Here is a 23883-nt window from a genome sequence, read left to right as displayed (position 1 = left end):
AATACTTGAAACTAATAACTCTCAATAGACAAAGGTGAAATTTTATAAAAATTTAAGTATTGTTTAATTTTATGCAATAAAACAATAGTAAGAGTTGCAATAAACTTTCTTTACTTCCGTCATTAATCAAGAACAAAAATATATCGATATCACTTTATCATTCAATTTTAACTCTGCTTGAAACGATAAATGATGACTTGACTAACTCCTATATTACGTCCAATAAATAATATTGCGTCGCGTCCATAGCTTTAAAGAAACACAATGAAAAGCTTAAATCCTACAAAAAAAAATTAACAATCTCGATTATTATGGGACAAATGCAACTACAAACAATTGACGTGCATAACTAGTTATTGATATGATATACCTATCGTTTGTTTTTGTGGTTAAGTAGGGATTGCTCTTTTATAATAATTAACAATCTATCGTAGAAAAGAAAACGTAAAATAAATTAAATTTGAGATAAGCTTCGCGGGCCACTCAAACATGTCTCGAGGATCGCATGCGGCCGCGGGCCTCAGGTTGTTCATCCCTGATCTACACCATTATCAAAAACTTATACTTTCAGTGAAATATCTAGGGTGTATCCGTGTACCTTTACTGTAGATAGTTTTTTACTTGATGCTCGTTCATTCCAGATTTTCTTGATATATCCAGGCTTCCACATAAATCCAATACAGAATTCGAGATGAGAAAAATCTGACCTGAATGCTCAGATATTGTTTAAACTTCCCGGATCTTGCCCGTGTTGATACAGATTTTTTGCTAATCAAATTAAAAAAAAACTCAAATTTCTCTTCTCTGCTTCTTCCAAGGCTCGCAAACAAACAGCTCTCCTGATGATATCAAAAAGTATTGAGAAGCAAACGGGTTTTTGAATGTGAAAGAACAACTTTTATTTTTTGTATATGTATAGTTATAGTGCTATTTTTATAGTAATTTAATGATAAATTTTTTATATTTTAAAACCAAGGACATTTTCCAAGAGTAAGCCCTTATTGAACAAATGGAAGGAATACTATCAAATGATTAGCTTTGAAGAAAAACTGAAAATGGAAATAGTGGGAGGGCCTAGGGGAATGAGTGAAGGTATAATTTCATTTGTATTTTGAAGCTAAAACTATTTAGCAAATATTATTATTTTTGCCCCTAGATGTATGCAGTATCATTGTTTTTTTCGATTATTTTATTTTATTTATTTATTTATTTTTTTTCGATTATAAATGTTTTTAAAAGAAAACGTTAAAAATCAAGGTGAAATTGTTAAGTTAAAATTTGTAAACAATTATGAAGGTGTTTTGTATCCTTTATGATCATGAAAACTCGTTAACACCGGTAAAATGGAGACTGATCAATGTAACCCCAAAGCATCAATTCCTCCTGAACAGCGACAAAATCGATTTTTAAATCAAATTTAAAGTAGCCAAATAAATTTCTGTAACCATGTTTTACGTTCATAAGAGTTCAGTGCTGGAAACATACCACATTCTCCTTAACAGGAAAAATAATCGAAAAAAAATTGAAAAAAGTGATCAATATTACCCCGGAAAACGGTATTCTTAAGGTTAAAGATCATCGTTATTTTTAACAAGCATTTTGAAAATATCTTGCTCAAATTCGACATTTATCAATTTCGGTATGAAACAAGCAATTTCGAATTGCTTGGATTTCTCAGAAACTAATCTATTCGGTGACAGATGTGTCCTTTAAGCGACAAGTCATCTGATGTCCGTTCAGTTATTGTCGAAGTTTTGAATATCAGAAAGATCCCTACTTGGAAAAGATCCTATAATTCATTATCTGCTTATATCAGCTGGTTGAAAATAATCAACTCAAAAGTATGAGGGTCATAAAATGGGAGAAATAGAAGGGATATTAAATCATCGCTTTTGTTTTTATTTTTTTTTAAACTCAATAGCATACTCGACCGAATAGTTGCAAAGGTCGATATTCGGCCACTATTTGACACATCTCTAGTTCGGAGTTACCTTAAAAAATTACCAATTATAAATTAAACTAATTGGCTTCACGTACTCGGAAAGCCTTTTCATCTTTACCTGCCTCAAGCTAAATTTTCTCGACCCTGCTGGAAAGAAAAAATAATTTTTTTTTCTTTGCGTTGCATTTGTTAAAGTTGGAAAACACCATCAAAGAAAAAAACTTCCAAAAGACAGGGTGAAAGTATATTCGAACTGGACCGAGCGAGGCCAACCGAGCCGGCGAAAAATGATCGTCGTACAGGCAGAACTTGGCCTGAAGGTTACACTAACCTCTATCTCGCCTTTTTTTTTTCTCTCTGGCTCTCTCACTGGCAAAGTGGCGCTATTAAAACTGGTGCTTGGTTTAATTAAAACATAAAAAGACTTTTTTCTCACTCTGACCCAGGCTCAGGCCAAAACGGAAAAGTCATGCATAGTGAAAGGCGACTTCAGCACCTCGCTCATAAAAAGCTTACAAAATGTATATACTTTGAAAGATTTTTTCTCGTTTTTTGTCATTCAACTCTTTTCCAACGACAGTCGAGGGTTTTGTATAACGTTATCCTCAATTGATGATATCACACCCAGAGGGTTGGAAGAGGAAAATGGCAAAGTTGAGTTGAAGTGAGGGAGGGATGGAATAAAATAACTTCACAACTCATATACATACTAATTCATGGGCCAGCTGGAGACTACAGACTCCTGCAGAGTTTTCAGGCGCGTTTGGAAAATGGTTACTAGTGAGCAAAGCAACAGGACACAAAAAGCCGTACGAAAAAATTATGAAATCAATTGCAAGAGGAATGTAATATCGTTATGAACTAAAAACTTTCATGAGTTACGGTGAGTCGACTACAAAGCTTTGGAGAAAAAAAAAATAACGATAGCACTTTGGACACAATTTATTGCAAAATTAACCCGTTCATTTAATCATTTCATAAAAAAAAATTGTTCAGCTTATGTGTCTGTTTTGTTCAATCATTTTTTTCATATTTTCCATGCCCGAAGCTTTATGTTCATAATAGTCTTCTAAAACGAACACACACAGTTGTAGGATCTTAGTGAAGAGATTCAGAGGATACAGGATTTTGTTATTTTTGTTCCAGGAATTGGGTCCTAAATCCTGAACAGCTCGAATAATCGGGAGTAACAGCAACAACTTTGGTCATCACCTTGACCAGCGATGGCCTCTGCATTCTTTCCATTGAGTTTAGCAGCGGTATTGCTTATTCGTTGTGAAAAATCTTTCAATACTCGAGTAAGGGGTGGTCTCTGCGAATTTTCTTTTCTTCGGGAGAAGAAAAGATTATAGAATGCACAGCAGAAATATAAACTTCGACAGCCGGTTGAAGCTCTTCTTGGTAAGACAAATTAGCAGGAGCACCGGCGACCATTGCCTCATTGATTCGCCTTATAAATATTTTTTTGATCACTTATTAGAACTAGAGTCGGGGGTGGGGTGGGAGCTACACCCATAAATATTCTTAGTAGATTTAGTTTTGAAAATTTGATTATTTCATCAAATTCGGAAAAAGCTAGTTCTTTTAGCACTCAAATACTGGAGAAACATAAATTCAACAATAAACAAAGAAATATATTCGTTATTGAATATTGACAGATATGAGAAAAGTTTAATAAAAAAATTTTGGTTGAACGATTTAAGATTTCTTATCGACATGACAAGTCTCCGACAAAAATATGAATTCTCGACAAATAATTCTGTGATTCGACCCAAACAAATTGTGAGGTTTATATGTGATCCTTTTTTATGGAAATTTCACTGAAAAATCGTTCCAAACATCGATAAATTGAATTATTTAACTAAATGTTTAAATTTCAAAATATAGAAAGATTACTGGTCATAATTGAAATATACTGATTGAATCATTTTAGACATTATGACTTATTTGGGAGTGCTGAGTAATCATTTGCATTTAATCTCATAATATTATTATCTAAATCCGTATTATTTTATAATCAATTTCTGCTTTGAGAAAGTTGTATTTTTGTTTTGGAAGATCGTCTTTTATAAAAAAGCGGAAATATGTAAGTGCATCTAATGCATAATCTTAATTGAAATTGTTTAGTGATTATGATTGTCTTAATTAAAAAAAAATAATTTTATTAAACCTCTTAAAACCAACCCCGCTTTTAGACGGGTTCCACTAAAATCAGCATAATATCAAAGTCGATCATTATTTGAACTGTTCAACTATTTGATTAGTTGTCAAAAGCTTCATCTTAGAAAAACATGAGAAAACTGGAAAAAGATTTATTATTCGAATAAAACATGATTTTAATAGCGTCAGAAAACGTTGGGTTATGTGTTTTCGATCTGAGATAGCTATTGATATTTTAGGTCCAGAGCTTACCACCGTTCGTGATTAATGTTTTGTAAGAAAAAATTATCGTAGAAAAGAAGGAATATAGAAGCCGTCTAAAGGCGGAATTGGAAAATCTGTCAACAAATCGACAAATTTGTTCAATATTTGCAACCGAAAAATTAATTTGTAATAGATGAAAAACATGCTTTCTTCACAATATAGTTTTTTAAGAACTTAAGTTAAATGTAATAATAAAAATAAACATCTTAGATTTTTTCAGCCAAAAAACTGGCACTTATTTTAAAGTACAGAAAAACCGGGTAAGATTGTTAACTTTTTTCAATATTTCTCGATTATATTTTCTGTTAAGGGTAATGTGGCATGTTTAATATTTGGAAAACCAGTACTGGACTCCTACGAACGTAAAACATGGTTGTAGAAAATTGAATACTTTCAAATTGATTTAAATATCTATTTCGTCGTTGTCTAGAATTTGATGCTTTGGGGTAACATTTATTTATTTCTATTTTGACGGTTTAAACGAGTTTTCTTGATCATAAAGGATACAAAACACCTTCATAATATTTAAAAATGCTAGTAATTGATAAACAAAGGCAGTTCGTGTGTTACGGCCGAACAACAATTAAAATCGAAAGATGAAATATGATGGTACATAAATTAAGGGGCTTAATATTTGAACATTACTTATTAAATTTTAACTTCAAAAAATGAAATTTGGCCTTCATTAAATTTTCTAGAACCTAGCACTATTCTCTTTTAATTTTTTTCTTCAAACTTTACCATTTGATAGCATGTTTAGAGTTTTGTCCTAGACTGGCTTACTGGCTAGACTCCCGACTTTTTAAATATCAAAAATTTACCTAAAAATAAGACAAAAACTACAAACTATAAACTGACTAAGGAAGAAAGTTGAACTGTCACATAAATCAACCTGCTAAACGCTTTGATTTCATCAGGAAGGGTTAAAGGCTTAAAAAATAGATATTTCAAGATTTTGAAATTAGATTTTACTTATGTACATTTGAAATTTTCAAAAACAAACCAAGTTTTTCCTTTTTTGAAACTTGACATGTAGGTTTTTAAACGTAGAAAACAGTTTTAAGATATTTTTACTTTAAACTTAGTTAGTTATGATTATGTGGAAACATTTCTTCTTGATCAAAACTACCCCGGTGATCAATGTTACTCCGTTTCACGGTATGAAGATAATATTAAACAATGATTACAAGGTTAAAAGAAAGATGAGAAAGTAAGATACTGCCAATAAAAGTCCAACGCTTCTGAAGCAACTATTGCGAATAGATCACCCCAAATTTTCTAAATTTTTAGGGTAACGACTAGGAAAAGTTGTATCTATTATATAAAATTCTCTTGTAACGGTGTTTGTAGTACTACTCCTCCGAAATGATCCAACCGATTCAAATGAAATTATTTTTAGAATATTCTGTGGGCATGCGAATCGGTTTATATCGAGCAAAAACAACAAAAAGTCGCATCAATTGTCCGTAATCATTAAATTTGTAATAAATTGAATCAAATTAAAGTCATGGCCTTCAATTTTATCGAGATTTTCTTTCTTTTCGACGCCGGGCGGTTTGTTTTTCGTCTCCATGGTCGAGGCGTTCGCGAGCAAGCGTCGTAGGAGGTTAGTAACTATGGCATAGCATACTGTTTAGTGAGAATATTTGGGCGCGCATTTCTCAACCAAGTATAATTTCAATGCATGTGGTGGCCATATGAAGCCTAGATGTGTTTTTTCTTCTTGATTCCTAGATCATTTGTACAGCACACAGTAAAGAATAACGCTTACATTTGATCCTGATTGATATTTTGTCGATCAAATCAAAACCATTTAACCCTTTAATGCATGACTTTTTTTAAATGGGAATATCAGTTATTGATTCAGTGAAATAATAACATTTTAATTCGAATAACACAACTCAAGAGGTTTGAAGTCGTTCTTTTGAGTATTGTAAAAGTTATGGCCCATCAAAGTTGAAAAATATTTTTTGAAATTCTTAATTCATTTCAAAACGATTTCGCAAATTTCTTCAAAACCTTCTCAATTGGGTGCAGGAAGGTGTTTGTGATTGATTGAGGTTAAAAAATTTGATAGAATTTGCGAATCTGAAGAAATATCAGCAATTTTCCAAAAACTACTTTTTTCGAAAAAATAAATAAATTTGAATTTTGCATTTTTTCCGCCTACTTTGTTCGATATCTCACAAAAACAATGAGATACCGTAATGAAAAATACCATGAGCTAATTCCTTTTAATCTCAAGAACATTTTTTGTCCATACATCTTTAAAAAATGTCCGCGCATTTCCGAGATATTTGGATTTAGATTAGTGTTGTTTTAAAACAACACTATGCATTAAAGGGTTAAACGATATGAAAAAATTAAAACTTTAATTCGTGTTATTTAAAGAAGGAATTGTTGTCTGAATAATATGAATTTAGTACTGATGCGTATGAAATAATGGTATGACTCTTTGCGGACATTTGAAAAAAGAAAAATGGAAAGATTTGGTTTATAATCCAATTCGCTAGAAATATTTTTCGAACATGTACAAATGTGCTTCACAGAAGTTGTATCAAGCGCCATTAATTTTATAGAACAACCACAAAATCCGTTGCAAATGAACAGACACATGAACTGAACAAGAACCTGTCCTTTAAAATAGATTATATAGGATTGATGTTCATTTAAAGGCCGAATGCAAAGAATTGCAAACGTTCAACATTTACAAAAAAATGTATGCATGGTTTCTTAATTTATAAATGGTTGGGCCCAAATACACAATCTGACTAAATAAACTTAACTTTTTTTTTAAATCGTTCACCAAAAAACTGTTTACAGGTTCCCTGTTTATTAACACAGAATTCAAGTACGTACTTAACATAAATGTGTGTTTTTGTTTAACAAATTTTGACTACATAGAAGAGACTTTAGATCCGATTGTTTGTGTAAATTTTTTTTGTGATTGATTTTCCAGAAGCATATTTTTTTGATAGCAGAAGCAAAATTTTTTTTATAGGTTTATAGGTTGTACTCCATTTACCCGAAAACCATTGCCCAGAATGAAAAATCCCCAGAACTCTAATCGCCAGAAAGAACCATTCCCCAGAATTTTTTTCCCCAGACGAACCATTCCCCAGAAAAATTTTCGCCAGAATGTACCATTTCCCAGAATTTTTTTCACCAGAATGAACCATGTACCAGAATTTTTTTCGCCAGAAGGACCATTTTCCAGAAAATTGAAAACATGTATCCTTACTAGAAATTATTTTTAAAAAAAGGAATTGTTACAAAAAAAAATGGGGTTTCATAACTTTATTCTTTTGCGGCAAGGCCGCAACCAACGAGGATGAAGGGGCTGAGGCGGCAAAAAGCCGACGAAGCTTCCAAATCCGAGGAGGCCGCCGACCCGCCGTCGGAAGCGGCGGCCCTAAGACATTGGTCTAGGTCTGCCGGGGCTTCCTAGGTCTGCGTGAAAGCTAGGGGTGATCCCTTAGCCCCGTCCGCCCCGCGACAGCGTGAAGGACAAAACGTCTTTCAAGTTCGAACGCGCAGCGTGAGGAGTCGGATACCAAAACGGTTTTTTAAAGGACCATGGTAAGCATTGAATCAATTAAAGTGCCCAAACCATAAACAAAGCACAATATTGGTTCTAAAATAAATTTAGTTGGAAATTTGAAAGTCGTAGTTTCATTATAAAAATCATTTTGAAAAAATTAATTTCGAATCGTATGAAATATTCAAGAATTCATCAGAAAAAAAACAAATAAAAATACTGGGGGAAAAAATCTGGGATTTGAGCCATTCTGGTAAATGTTCCATTCTGGGGAAAAAAATTCTGGGAAATGGTCCATACTGGGAAAACAATTTCTGGTAAATGGTGCATTCTGGGGAATCTTTTTCTGGGAAATGGTTCATTCTGGGGTTTGATTTCGGGTATTTTTCATTCTGGGAAAAATTCATTCTGGGCAATGGTTTTCGGGTAAATGGGATACAATCGGTTTATATTATGACCTAAAAGTGTTGAAAATAATATTAACTCCTGTCATTTCACACGGTGAAACAAGTGGCAACACGCCTTTTAGCCATGAAACATATACCAATTTTTCTCTAAAATAGTCAGATAGGGTATCCCGAGTGTTAAATTTGAAGCGGATATTTAAAATTTTTAAATGTCGAGGTAAATTTCAAGGTAAATGTACATGAAAATTTCCAGAAAAAAGAATGAAATGATCGTAGCCTTAAAAGATTAGTTCTTTTTTTATGTATTTAATCCAATTAAATGTTCTTGAATCTTGAAAATATCACATAATCTTAAATAGAATCGCAAATCACCTTCAACACTGTTTAGGAAAATTTTAAATCAGACAACAATGGTTTAAATTGGCAGGTATGTCTTTAAGGAAAAAAAATGAAAATAAAAATGCTTTAATACGGTTAAATAACAAAAAAATTAAACATAAATTTTCTCCTTTCAAAACCAAATTCAATTCTCTCGAACATTAACGCAATAAATAAAGTCTTCTTGATTTAATTTGCATTTTTTGCTCGAACAAATAAAAAAAAAGGGCGAACTTTTTTTTTAACATGATATTGATGAAAATATGGAAATAAAAAATCACTGCTTCCAAAGGCGAGGAAAGCGAAGCTGCTTGAAAATGGTTTGTAAAAAATCTTATCTAATGTTTTGATTTCTTCAGTTCTAAAAAAATATACCATCAAAAGCTACTCGGGAGCTAAAAGTTCTGCGCTAGGCAGAATATTGGGCAAAACTCCATAAATTGTCCCGATATTAAAAATTCTTCTTCCATAAAGTTTCATATGCAATGAATTCCAATAAATGAGAAACTTTTGATTTCGATTTAAACCTTAAAGGGAACTCGAGCAAAGCGGAGAAAATCAACTAAATGGTATACAATAATTAAAACATAGATATAATCACATATGTTATTTATGGAACAAGTTATAAAGAGTAGATTTTTTTTAAGCAAGAGGCTTGCCAAGTTTGATGGTAACGTTGCCACGCGTTGAGTGCTGAAAAAAACGAATTTGCAACGGGAAGCAGTTACCTGATTTCATTCGCCAATATTCAAAGCATCCGAATCAAAGAAAAGTAAACGAAAAGGATTCATGTAATATGCATGTAAAATTGATAGGAGAGAATTTTTTAATAATTTATGAAAAGACCCGTGGAATTGAGTTAAAATTCCTAGATTTGATTCCGATATAATTGAGCGGGACAATTCGTGCAAACGGAAAAGATGGATATGTTAAAAAACTAGGACATGTTCAAGAAAGCGATACGATTAACAACTCAAGACTTGATGTTGTTTTTAAGTCAAATAGCGAAAAAAAAAATTAAATTGACGCCAAATTTAACATGGTAAGACGAAGATTACCGGGTCTGCTAGTTTTTTTTATAGAAGTATGAGCGTTTTCGTGTATTTTTTAACGATTTTTCCCGTGCGGGGGGTTACCACGCATGGCCACACAGGTGATTATTATTTTATAATTTTCCCTTGAGCATTATAATTTCAGTTTTTTTTTTTTGCGATTCTGTATTAAATATCACAATATCATCATCGTCAAAAAAAATTTGCTCTCAAAAAATCAGAAAAAGTGATTCATTAGCCATGTTGACTTTTTTACAAACGAAATCGTGAGCACCAAATTGCCTTCAAACCGGCAATGTTTTTGTGTTTTGTTCCACATTTTATTAATCAATTATTTAGACAACTAAAACAAGTGCAGAAATAGTAACACAAGAAGTGTCAATCTTTTTGCAAAAGCACGAATTCCTACCAGAAGAACCGATCACTGTGTGCAGAAATTAATAAAACTGTTTGAAAATTGAAAGAATTTACAAAAAATAAGTCTAAGGTTGCAGGCGTAGAAAAGGAAAAAGAATTTTTTTACTGAGTCTCTAGATGATCTCTTTGATGTTACTTATGTATTAAGATCTAATAAAGCATTTTTTGCTTATGTATGCGGTTTTGAATTTGGAAATCAAACGGGACAAACTATGCCATTTTTGAATAAAAACCTGGCAAAATCCGGGCATTCGATTTCAAATTAACGACCATAAACCCGGGCAATATCTGGGCAAATTCTGTCAAAACTCAGAAATTCCTCAAAAATAAAGAAAAAAAAATATTTTTTTATCAAAACTCATCGATAGATTTTAAACCGAGCGCCGATGTGGTCTAGTGGATAGGCTAGGACAGGATTGCTCTCAAATTTAGTAGGGGAGAGTGGGGTATCGTGGGCCATGGGGAAACGTGGGCCACTTTTAATATCTCAGATGTGTGTTGAGATAAAAATATCGAACCAACTGCCATCGTCGTCGCTTTGCGTGAGTATATATTTCTATATGTTGTTGACTTAAGGGGGGGGGGGGTAGGGTCTAACGGGTATAAAAAAAACACCATTTTCAAGATTTTTTTCTAGAGCTATCGTTCAAACAAATGTATTCAAATTTTTTGCATTATACAAAGCATTGTTAAAAGAACATTTAGTAATTTTTTCGTAGAAAAATATTGAAAAATGAGCCGGTGACGGAGCATTTTCGAGGATGCCTTTTAGAAAACAGGATTTGCGGTGGACACTGTATCTCAGCACAGAATCATCTGAAGTCAAAAAATCAGAGCAAAACATTTTTAATAGATGTTTTTCTGGACCCCAACGTTTTTATTTTACTTAAAAATATTTTTATGAAATTTTTGTGGCTGTTTGAAGTAAAAACTACGATTTTTCACTCAAAAATCCGCCATTTTTCACCTCTAAAATCTCCCCAAAGTAAAAAAATCAAAAAAGAAAAACGTTGGGGTCTGGTATTTTATATGTAGAAAACATGTTCCAAATTTGAAAAGAATCGGATAAGTAGTTTTCAAATGACGATGTCCACGAACTTTAAAAATGTGCTTTCGAGAAAAACGCGTTTGAAGTTTCTGCTCTTGCTTTCTTGCAGTATTAGATAGGAGGAGATAAAGGCCTATAACTTCTACAGTTTTGCTTCAATTGACTTGAAAATTTGACACAACATTCTTGAAATGTTTTACAATAAGAAAATAAAAAAATAAAAAAATCGATTTTTTGAAAGTGTTAGACCCTACCCTCCCCTTAAATACGCATCATATGCTTTTTTTATTTATCAAGCTAAAAAAAGTTAGAAAAATTTACTTTCATAATTAAAAATACACCCGCTAATTGCATCGATGGGGAACCTAAAGTTCATAACAAAAATATGCTCATACGCTTATGATATTGGTTTTTTCATGATCTTTCTCGTGGAAAAGGAATTTTTGATGAAACATCAATAAGTCACACAAACGCAACCAATTTGCAAATCATAGCTTGTGGGGAATCGTGGGCCACACATCTTGAACCACCTATATTTTTATGTTTTTATATACATTCAGAACTTAAAATTGGTTAAAACTATATGTAAAGTTTTCTTATGCCAAATGAAGAGTTCTGAAAAATATTTGGTTCATCCTATATAGGGAATTTTGCCAAAACGTTTGCGAGCCAGGTTTTGGAATCTATTCGATCATACACAGCTCTCTTTTTATTTCATCATATGAAATTACTTTAAAATAACGAAATGAATTATGATTCCCGATTCCCCACCATTTTTCAAAAATAAAAAAAATATTGCTTTTTTATTAAAACAGTCAGAGTTTGGGGAAAATAACTTATTACATTTTAAAAAACAAATACCTTATGATACCTTGAAAATGTAGAAAACCATACCATTTTTTATCTTTTATACACACAGCGAACAACGAAAATAGTGGCCCATGATTCCCCACTCTCCCATACTAAATATCCGAGCAAACCCGGATAAAACCGGGCAATTTGGCAACCTTAGGATAAAATCAAGCACCGGTCAATACCGGCAAACAACCTGCCTGTTCGCAGTCAGCCTCGGCCTACATTGGAATCACGGCTGGGTAATACCCGAAGTGATTTTAATGTTACCTGGGCTGATTCTGCGCCACAGACTCGTTGTTTATCGTTCTCAGAAGTGGTTGAAAATGGATTGCCCTCTTCAGGTTTAACTAATAAAAATGGGAAAAAACCAAGTCTCAACGTTCATGCGAAGGCATGGGAAAATCCCCGAAATTCAAATACTTTTTCTTCTCCTTCCTCTTCTGATTCTAACAATTTTGTTGATTTGGGTGAGATTACTGAGGAAAAATTAAAATTTTTGCATCAAAATTTAATGGAAATGATGCAACTTATGTTGAAAGCAAATTCAATGTTTGAAGCTTTCCAAACTTCTTTTAATTATGCTAACAAAATTATTATGACTTTACGATTCCCTCATGGATCCAAATAGATGTTTTAATATTATGAATTGGAACGCTAGATCTTTGCTGGCTAACCAAGATGAATTCTTTTTATTTTTGAAAACTCAAAACATACATATTGCTGCCATCACTGAAACTTTTTTAAAGCCAGACAATAACTTGAATAGCAATGCTTTCTTTAAAATTTACGAAATGATCGACTTGATCGACCAGGTGGAGGTATAGCTATTGTCATCAATAGTCGTCTCAAATTTAGACTTCTTCCTTCTTTCAATACAAAAGTCTTAGAAACAATTGGAATTGAATTGGAAACTTCTATGGGGAAAATTATAATTGTTGCCGCATATTTGCCTTTTCAATGTAGCGGTGAACAGAAAAATTTTTTGAAGGGAGATGTACAAAAACTCACCAGAAATAAATCTAAATTTTTTATTATTGGTGACTTTAATGCAAAACACCGATCTTGGAATAATATTTCATCAAATTCAAATGGGAATATTTTGTTTAATGACTGCTCTGCAGGTTATTATACTGTTGAATATCCTAATGGGCATACTTGTTTTTCTTCAATTAGAAATCCTTCCATAATTGATTTGGTTCTGACGGATTTAGGCGAGCATTGTAGTCAATTAGTTACTCATGCGGACCTCGATTCAGACCACCTTCCAGTAACATTTTCTTTATCCCAAAGTCCCATTGAAAACCCTTTAAAATCAACTTTCAATTTTCAAAAGGCTAACTGGGAGCGATATAGAAATTTTATTGAACGTAATTTAGATGTAAACGTTCCATTGAATTCAATAGAAGATATTGATTTGGCTGTAGAAAATTTGACAACTTCAATAGTCAATGCTAGAGCCGCTTCAATACCCAAAGTTAAACATAAATTTAATCAACCTTTAATTGATGATGATCTTCAGTTTTTGATACGACTGAAAAACATTCGTCGACGCCAATTTCAACGAACTAGGGATCCTTATTTGAAATTAATTTATTGCGACCTTCAAAAAGAGATCAAACGTCGTTTAAATTTCATCCGTAATGAAAATTTTGCTAAAGCAGTAGAGGACATAAAACCCTACTCAAAGCCATTTTGGAAATTAACTAAAATTCTAAAAAAGCCCCAGAAGCCAATTCCTACTTTGAAAGATGGAGATAAACTTCTTTTAACTAATTCAGAAAAGCTCAAAAATTAGCCCAACAATTTGAGTCTGCTCATGATTTTAATTTAAACGTTGTAAGTCCAATTGATGCTCAAATTTCCCTAGAATTTGATGATATTCTTTCTAAGCAAATTGTGTTTGAAAGTTCTTGTGAGACAAATATTGATGAACTTAAATTGATTTTCAAAAAATTTAAAAATATGAAAGCCCCGGGGGAAGATGGGATTTTCTATATTCTTATTAAAAAGTTGCCTGAAAGCACTTTAAATTTTTTAGTTAAAATCTTCAATAAATGTTTTCACTTGGCTTATTTTCCCAATAAATGGAAAAATGCCAAAGTAACTCCAATTTTGAAACCTGGAAAAAGTGCTTCAGAGCCTTCAAGTTATCGACCAATTAGTTTGCTTCCTTCTTTAAAAAAACTATTTGAGAGAGTTATTTTGAATAGAATGATGATTCACATTAATCAGAATTCTATTTTCCCTGATGAACAATTTGGTTTTCGTCATGGACATTCTACTACACATCAACTTTTGAGTGTAACTAATATGATTAACGCTAGCAAATCTGAGGGTTATTCAACTGGTGTTGCTCTTCTTGATATTGAAAAAGCTTTTGACAGTGTTTGGCACAAAGGTTTAGTAGCTAAATTAGCTCGATTTGATTTTCCTGTATATCTCACCAAAATTATTCAAAATTATTTGACTAGCCGAACTTTGCAAGTAAGCTATCAAAATTCATGCTCTGAAAGGATACCCATTAGAGCTGGTGTCCCTCAGGGTAGTATACTTGGGCCTATTTTATACAATATTTTTAACTTCTGATCTTCCTGATGTCCCAGAAGGAAAAGGTAGAAGATTATTTGCTGACGATACTTTGCTTTCAGCCAAAGGTCGAAATTTACGGGTGGTACGCAGTAGATTGCAACAAAATTTAAATTCCTTTTTGAATTACTTGAAAATGTGGAAAATTTCTCCTAACGCTTCCAAAACTCAACTTATTTTATTTCCCCATAAGCCAAGAGCAAATTTTTTAAAACCTAATGAAAATCATTCCATAACTTTTAATGGGGTTTCATTAGAATGGTCTGATCACGTGAAGTACTTGGGACTTACACTTGATCGGAATCTTACTTTTAAAAATCACATTGAAGATATTCAATCTAAGTGTAATAAATATACTAAATCTCTTTATTCTCTCATCAACAGGAAATCCCGGCTGTGCCTGAAGAATAAGATGCTTATTTATAAGCAAGTTTTCCGACCAGCGATAATGTATGCAGTTCCGATTTGGTCTAGCTGCTGCGCGACGAGGAAGAAAGCCATCCAGAGGATTCAGAACAAGGTTCTGAAAATGATTTTGCGGCTTCCACCTTGGCACAGCACCGAAGATCTTCATCGGATTGCGGGCATTGAATCGATCGAAGAGATGGCCAACAAAATCATCTCCAACTTCAGAGGCAAATCGATGCAGTCTTCCATCGCAGAGATTCGTTCTCTTTATAACTAGTTTAATTTTAGGATAGTGTTTAGTTTTAAGTTTAAAATATTTTTTTTTTCACTACAGCATGTTCTCCTATATAAAAATGCTTGATTGTGCTCAGCAAATTTAAGTCGAATAAACAAATTTTAGTGATTATTAAACTATAGGGCTCTGAAAGTTCATTATATTGAACTGAACACCTAATTTAATGTATTAATGTAATATAAATGTAATGATGAATTGGTACTAATAAAGATATATTTAAAAAAAAAAAAAGCACCGGTCAAAGGCCTGGAGGCGAGCGTGAAAAACAAAACGAATGAATCGACCGAGCTGTGGGTTGTTTTTTGAGGATTCAATCCTATACCGTGATAGAAAGACTATGACAATTAGCTCTCGTTCTCTAACTGACTCAAGAAGCACATGGCAAAGTTGTGCAACTGACAGGACGAGTAAAGACATTTGTTTTAAGTTCGATGGTCAATCTTCTTCGGCATTTTATTTTCTTGTGGGATGGGAATAGGATGGAAATCCCTGCTAAGAAAATCCTTGTTTTGTATTGAGTGTCAGAAGTAACATAGGTAATCATGGCATCTTTGGCGCAATACACGTTTCAGCACATTTTTTTCAATGAGTGTGTCCCAAGCTGAGTTTGCATGGGCTCTGTTTAATTTTCTTCCAAGACCCTTTGTTCATTATCTAATGATCAAATCTTTCATTCTATTGATTGCACATCACATCAAGGTTGCAGAAAAGAATACTCTGCGATAAAAAAAATCAGACTTTCTGTGTTTTAACCCAGAAATTCTTTGAAGGTTTTCTGTGATGGAAATAGGATAAATTTTTCCGAAAAGCCATGAATAAATGACACTTTTTTACATTTAACTTTAGAAAAACCAATTAACATTATCAATTTTATCATATTACTGTAAAATGAAGATAGAAATCTAAAATGTATGTTGATATAAAATTTATAACTTTGGAAATTCGAACAAAATTTAAAAATCTGTAAATATTTTCAAAATTCTGTATTCTGTGACACAGATTTTGTGATTAAAATTTACTTAAAATTCTGTGAAATTATAGATTTTACTGTAATTTTGGCAACCTTGCATCCCATCCCATGTATGGATCATCGATGATTCGTTAAGTATACTCTTTTCAAAATCAAGGATTTGAGAATGATACAACTTGCAACCGTTTGGTGAGTGTAAATTTTTTTACAATTTTTTTTAAATATCCTGAAATTATCAGATTTTTTAAAAATCTGTTTCTCCTCAATTAATGCAACACCTTTATATTTGTTTAAAACTTTAAGTTAATTGGCAGAAAATGTAAAAAACTTCCACTGTACTTGCTTAAAACATCTATAATTGCTTCATAAACTTTTTTTTTATCAAGTTAGGGTTTTATTTTCGGCAATATCTTGCTGTCAAGAAGTGAACAAAATTTTATTACCCAGAAATTGAATAACACCCGAAAACTTAATCCGAAGCTCCGCCGGACCCAAACACTATCAAGCTAGCTGGCTAACAAGCAATAGCTATCTCCAGTCTATTTAACTGAACGCTTCATTAGACTCGCAAATAGGCGGCAAAAAGGGTGCAATAAAGTTTAACCTATTTTCTCGCTTTCGATACCCGTCCTTGGTCCCTCCCTCCCTGCCGCTTGACTTCAGTTGCCCATCCCATATCCCGGAGAATGTCGGATAAAATTCCCGTCTCCATCCCAAGGTGGAGGAAACTTGTTCATTTGGAAATGTACTCGCCAAACTGCTGCTGCTGCTGTTGAGCAGCAACTTTCAAGGTGCAAGATATTTCGGAAAATGGAAAATTTTAAAATTAAATATCCCTCTTCTGGCTTCCCTCCCTCCGGCGGCGCTTAACTTACCTTGAAGCAGACCAGCAGACTGAAGGGCATCGTCAGGACCACCAGGACCCAGGACAGAAAGATGAGGATCCGACCACAGGTCGACGCTTCTCCGTTGGACTCATCCTCGGCTGCTGCGGAAGTCATGTTTTGGGCGTCGGGAAGAAAAGAAAACGGGAGAAAAGGGATAATTTCCGGTTAGTTCGTGTAAGTTTGGGTTAAGGTTGATTTTTAAAAGTTTCATCAGAATAATGCTTCAGCTGATTTTAAAGATTATGTTTTTCGAGTTGAACAAAAGTTTGTTGAGGCAAAACAAAAAACGGATGAAATTAGTTTTAAAATATACACACTTATCATGCAAATACTTTGGGTGCATCAACTACTTCTACTGCTCATAACTTGGACGTCGAATTACGTCTTACGTTTAAACTAATGAGATATAAATTTTAACTTTCGAACTTTGAAATTGTGCTACTTTAAAAACATTTTAATTTAATACATCTCACGGTATTATCTGGTCTTTTAAAGAATAACCAAGAATACCCTTGTATTCAAGTAATTTTGAAAACAATTCTGTTCTTACTCAGATCTCTCTCAGAACCTGTTTCTTGTAGAGAAATACAAAATGTTGTTTGATTGAATTGATGATTGATTCAAAACTCACTTCAAATAACGAAAATCTACTTGTGCCCTTCCTTATCATAATTTTTTTTTTATTAGAGACGTTATAACCTTATTTTTTATATGGGATAAATTTAAGCTCGTTTTGTGGACACTTATAATGTATTGCATACAGAAAAATAAAAAAATAATATAGGTTCAAGCTGAAAAAATATTTAGTTTCTAGGAAGTAACCGAGATTTAGGATGAGCCTATAATTGATTATCTCTAACATGGACATATTAGACTGCCCCAAATTCGTATGGGAAATTTAAAACCTGTGAAATGTTATACGCTGCAGGCTTAAATTGATCCTGGGCTTAGTACAAGATCTCATGCCAAATTTGGGCCAGATCGGACCACGGGAAGGGGTGCTCAACGAGCCTGAAGTTTGTATGGGATTTTGAGACATTTTGTTCGGGAGAAACATGAAAAACCAGTTTTTCACCAATAACTTTTGTCTCCTTCGATCGATTTCTTTCAAAAATGGGTTTTCTTAAAGCCTCAAGTATGACAAGTATTTCATCTGAAGGTTGCATGTCAATTAGAGTTAAGATAAAAAGTTATTAAGCTTAAAAAATTGGCTGACTTTTTTTAAGGGTGATATTCATCACTGTTTTAATGAGGCGACTAAATGTCCGACCAGAACACTCAATGTCCAATGAACAATTTGTTGTTGCGCTCGATTGCAATTTTTAATGTTTTTCTAATATTTGGGTTTGGATGATATTCACTTGTTCGTTCGGAAAGAAGTAAGGGCAGAAAAATTCTTGACAATTTAACAAAAAATTCCATAACCACAGGGGCTTAGGAACATGACTGGGCGATTTGTGATGCCAATAAAAAAAACAGTTCTTCATCAATAATTTTGGTTTCCGTCGGCCGATTTCTTTCAAAAACGGGGTTTCTTAAAGCCTAAATTATGAAAATTATTTCATCCGAAGACTGCATTTCGATAAGAGTTAAGATAAAAAAAGTTATTAGGCTTAAAAAATGGGCTAATCGGTCGAAGGAGACAAAAGTTATTGACGAAAAACTGGTTTTTCATGTTCCTCTCGAACAAAATGTCTCAAAATCCCATACAAACTTCAGGCTCGTTGAGCGACCCCTTCCCGTGGTCCAATTTGGCCCAAATTTGGCATGAGATCTTCTGCTAAGCCCAGGAACAACTTTAGCCTGCAGCGTTTAACTTTTTCAAAAGTCGAGTCATTTGTGGCAGTCTAATGGACATCTTTTAAAAAATATTCGCTAGATCTATGTTTTAATGAATGCTTAGGGATGAATCAACCCGTATGATGAAAATCTATGAAAAAAATAATGTATTCCCTGTACCTCACACCGCATCGACCAGAGCGACGTACAACACAGTTTATGTTTGATCGAGATGTTTCTTATATATTATGTGTATTGTTAGTTTCAAATTAAAATTTTATTTAGATTTATTTAACGAAAATCAACCTAATGTTCCAAGTCGATTTTTTATTAAATATCTCCGTTTAACTAAACAAAAACCCTCTATGTAGTAAAAGCGCAGTAATGCAGAATATGTAAAAAGGTACCGTTAACTGGGGGAACATTGATCACTTTTTCATTTCATTTTCTAACATTTTGGAAAGGGTTGTTTTTTTTTGTATGTATGTATGTATGTTGGTAATCCACCATGGGTGCACGGATTCACCGCAGTTTCTGCCAAAGTATGGGTCACATGCATTCCTTAGATTATTAGGTTCGACAAATCTCCAATGCAGCGCGCCACCATACCCGGACCCCATGGCTTCGTATGAACTGTTATGTGGTGAATGTATTGCGTGTGTTGATGTAGGTATATTTTGGAAGAACGAATCAATCAGGTGAGCTAGTTTACTTACAGGTATTCCGGCATCCGTGTATATACCTGGCCAGCTGGCAACTGATTGAACATTCCAATTATATAGTCAGTTATATAATGAAACACATCTTACCTGTCGGCCCGCTTATGGGATTCGAACCCAAAAGTTTTTCTTGCCGATACCGGGAATCGAACCCAGTACGCCTGGCGTACCAATACCAGACTCGCGCCAGCCTATCCACTAGACCACATCGGCGCTCTTGGAAAGGGTTGTTTTTTTTTGTAACACTAAAAAATTTTAAAATACTTACTAAGGTAAGGAGTATAAAGTATAAATATTAAATATAAAGCATGATCATTGATAGCAGAATATTCAAATGACATTAGTGGCCATAACTAAATGTTTGTTACAAAACCAGATTTCATGTTTCGGGGTAACTTAGATCACTATGGGTTTAAGGTATCTCAACATCTTCAAAATTATTGGTTTTATGCCAATTAGCACAGGAGGCTTAAAATATCATTAAAAGTAATTTTAGTTTCGACTCAATTGAATCTTTCAACGTTTACTTCCAAAAACAAATATACTCAAAAGATGGACAATGTTGCTGCATACATTTAGGGGCAAAAATTATAAACATTTCTCAATATAGACTGGCCTCAAAAACGAATAAAATGTTATCTTGATGCAATTCCCCAGGTCCTCATATTAATCATATCATCTTTTTTTATTCAAACTTAACCATTTGATAGGATTATTAGCCATTTGTTCTATGAAGGCGTTCTTAAAGAAAATGTCCGTTTTTTAGATATCCAGAAATGATCATAGAATGACCATAACATTAACTCTAAAACTATACTTATACAAAGGAAAAGAGTTAAAATCTCATATAAAACAACTCATTTGCTTCTAAATGCCATCATTTAATCAAGAGAGGTGTTTGTTTGAGAGTCTTCAAGAAAAAAAGATACACATATTTTAAAACTTTAAAATTTCATTTTATACTTTTAACTAAGTCTGAGGTTAAAATATCTGAAAACTGTTTTCTTCGTTTGAAAACCTGTAAATTGAGTTTCAAATAGGCTAAATTTTATTTGTAGTTGGAGATTTTATGTATTAATTATACATAAAATCTCCAACTACAAATCAAATATAGCCTATTTGAAACTCAATTTATAGGTTTTCGAAGAAAACAGTTTTCAGATATTTTAACCTCAGACTTAGTTAAAAGTGATTATCTGCCAAAATTCCATTTTGATCAAAGTTCCCCCAATTTACGGTATCGAATTTTATAATTCGTCTGAAGTCCAAATATTTTTTTTTCTGGCAACAACAAAATTTGGTAATGATTTTCCTGAGAAATGCAGAATGCATGATGCTTGCACAGAATAGACAACATATTTTTGGAAAACATTCAATTGGTTTTGACTGCCTCTTAATATGCACTTATGCAAAATATGAAACATTGTATCGCGATAACAATCTGAGAAGGCAATCCATCGATAGATCAGTTCTGAGTTTAAGGGAGCTTCTCTGAGCGATAAAATAATTTTCTTACTTCCTATCCGTCTATAAAATTTCAAATCTTGAAATGTTTTCACTAAAAACGACATAATTTTCAACGATAAGGCCACTTCACTTATTAACAAAGTACATTTTTTTTTAAATAAAAGGGCGTGGATTGATAAAATGATTACCCATTAGAGTGCCCCAAATGACCCGACTTTTAAAAAAGCTATGCGCTGCAGGCTAATATTGATCCTAGGCCTAGTACAAGATTCCATGCCAAATTTGGACCAGATCGGACCACGGGAAGGGGTCGCTCAACGAGCCTGAAGTTTGTATGGGATTTTGAAACATTTTGTTCGGGAGGAACATGAAAAACCAGTTTTTATCAATAACTCTGGTCCCCTTCAGCCGATTTCTATTGAAAACGGGGTTTCTTAAAGCCTGAATGATGATAAATATTTCATCCAAAAACTGCATTTCGATTAAAATTTACAGATAAAAGTTATTAGGCTTCAAAAATGGGCTGACATGTTTAAGGATGATATTCACCACTGTTAATGAGGCCGTTTTTCTTAAATTTCATAACCACAGTGGCTAACGAACATGTTTTTGCCTTTCTTACAGAAAGGTATAGTTATCGGTCGATTTGGGAGATCATTAATTAAGGCTCTTAGATATACCTTTATAGGTACCTATCGAATCAGCTCGACGAGTTCTGATGATGTCTGTGTATTTGTGTGTATTTGTGTGAATTTTTGTAAACTTTGTTCTCGACGTTTTTGTGAAACTGAGCAGTACAATAAAAATGATTTTTATCTTGAAAAATTTGTTTTTTTTTCTTCTTCAACCTATAAAAGAAAGAAAAAAATACAAAATAGTTTGAAAAAAAAATTTTCATAGTAAATATCAAAAATCATCACTCCAAAAAACGTGTCAATTTGGCTTGCTAGCCGCAACCAGCAATCACTAAAATCAAGATTATCGTATAAATGACGTCAAATTATATGTGACGTCATAGATACGCGCTTGCTATCTAAAAGTATGGATCTGTCGATGTGTGGAAGGGAGAACAGACAGGCTTCACTCCCACTCAGATTCGATGTCTTCATGACAGAAACCGTGTGGGAGGAAGACGACAACTAAATTTTTCCCGGCCAATCGTTAAATTTTTTTATTTTAATGGTTCAGTTTGCAACCGAACCATTCCAAAAATTTCGGAACCGGAGTTCCGAACTATTAAAGGTAACAATGGTTTTCACCAAGGAGTACGACCCCGAAATAAATAAAGTCGTTGATGAGTACGTCATGCCCACACTGCATGGTACGAAAGCGATAGTAACTTCGTCCGAAATTATATTCAGGTACAGATTGCTCTGAGAAGGGGAAAACAACACGGGTACGCGGACGATGTATGCACATCCTCTCATCTTCTCACGTGCCGTTCGTGCTTACGAAGCTTTTTCTTAAGCAGCGACGACAGGAGAATATTTCGCCCGTGGAAGCAAATTGAATCCAATAAGACAAATGCTACTGAATCCTCTCGAGCTTTAAGCTCTCGGGCTTGTTTTTTGTTCCCTTTTCTCTTCCTCTCTTCAGATCTAACGTTGCGTTGTTGTTGTTGGGGTTGGTGTCTAGAGAAAAACGATGACGGCTTGGAGTTCAATCTGAACTTTCACTTGCTGAAGCCAATGGAAGATGACAACCAAACAGTAGCGCCACCAAGCCCTCCATAGTAGAGTTTGAAGCATTTGGTTTTTTTTTTGGAACATGCATATAATGCTAAAAAGCTAATAATCATTATTGACAAAGTTGAAGAAACATGAAAGAACTCCGAATTAACCATTTTCGCCAGGTTGACCAAATACAAAAATGACAAAATCGACAAAATTGACAAAATTGAAAAAAATTGACTAAATAGACCAATTTCACTAAATTGACGAAATTGAAAAACTTGACATAATTCATTGATTTGACAAAATTCACTTAGTTGAAAAAATCATAAAGTAATAAAATTTATAAAATTGACAAAATCGAGAAAATTGGCAGAATTGGCGATGACAAAATGGACAAAATTCATTGAATTGACAAAATTGACAAGATTGATAAAACTGACAAAATTAACAAAATTGACAAAATTGACAAAATTGACGAAAATAACAAAATTGACAAAAGAGATGACAAAATCGACAACATTGACAAGATTGATAAAACTGACAAAATCGACAAAATTGAAAAAATGGCTAAATTAACGATGACAAAATCGACAAAATTCACTAAATTGACAAAATTGACAAGATTGATAAAACTGACAAAAATCGACAAAATTGACAAAATTGGCTTAATTAATTGATTTGACAAAATTCACTTAGCTGAAAAATCATAAAAATTGATAAAATTTATAACTATGACAAAATCGACAAAATTCACTTAATTGACAAAATTGACAAGATTTATAAAACTGACAAAAATCGACAAAATTGACAAAATTAACCAAATTGACCAAAATGACCGAATTGTCAAAATTCACAAAATTGACAAAGACAAAATCGACAAAATTCACTATATTTACAAAATTGACAAAATTGAAAAGATTGACAAAATTGACTGGCGAAAGTTACAGAATTGACCCAATTGACCAAATTTACCAAATTTACAAGATTGACAAATTGACAAAATTGACAAACTTGACAGAATCGAAGAAAATTGACAAA

The 23883-nt window shown here is 33.3% G+C and overlaps 1 protein-coding gene across 8 annotated transcripts in view; it reads right to left on the bottom strand.

The window, feature by feature from the left end:
• Nucleotides 1-23883, bottom strand: part of LOC129751162 (band 7 protein AGAP004871) — a 544098-nt gene that overhangs the window by 15379 nt on the left and 504836 nt on the right. For 4 of the 8 annotated variants that reach the window (XM_055746503.1, XM_055746511.1, XM_055746506.1 and 1 more), the window contains one exon: nucleotides 17196-17308. In XM_055746503.1, coding sequence (XP_055602478.1) covers nucleotides 17196-17308 — 113 coding nt within the window. The remainder of the gene's footprint in view (nucleotides 1-17195; nucleotides 17309-23883) is intronic. The other 4 variants (XM_055746504.1, XM_055746505.1, XM_055746508.1 and 1 more) reach the window with 1 other exon arrangement.

Source organism: Uranotaenia lowii, chromosome 3 (assembly GCF_029784155.1).
Source record: "Uranotaenia lowii strain MFRU-FL chromosome 3, ASM2978415v1, whole genome shotgun sequence".
NCBI lineage: Eukaryota > Metazoa > Arthropoda > Insecta > Diptera > Culicidae > Uranotaenia > Uranotaenia lowii.
The sequence above is the reverse complement of the archived record's forward strand: the minus strand, read 5'-3'. Positions and strand labels throughout refer to the sequence as shown.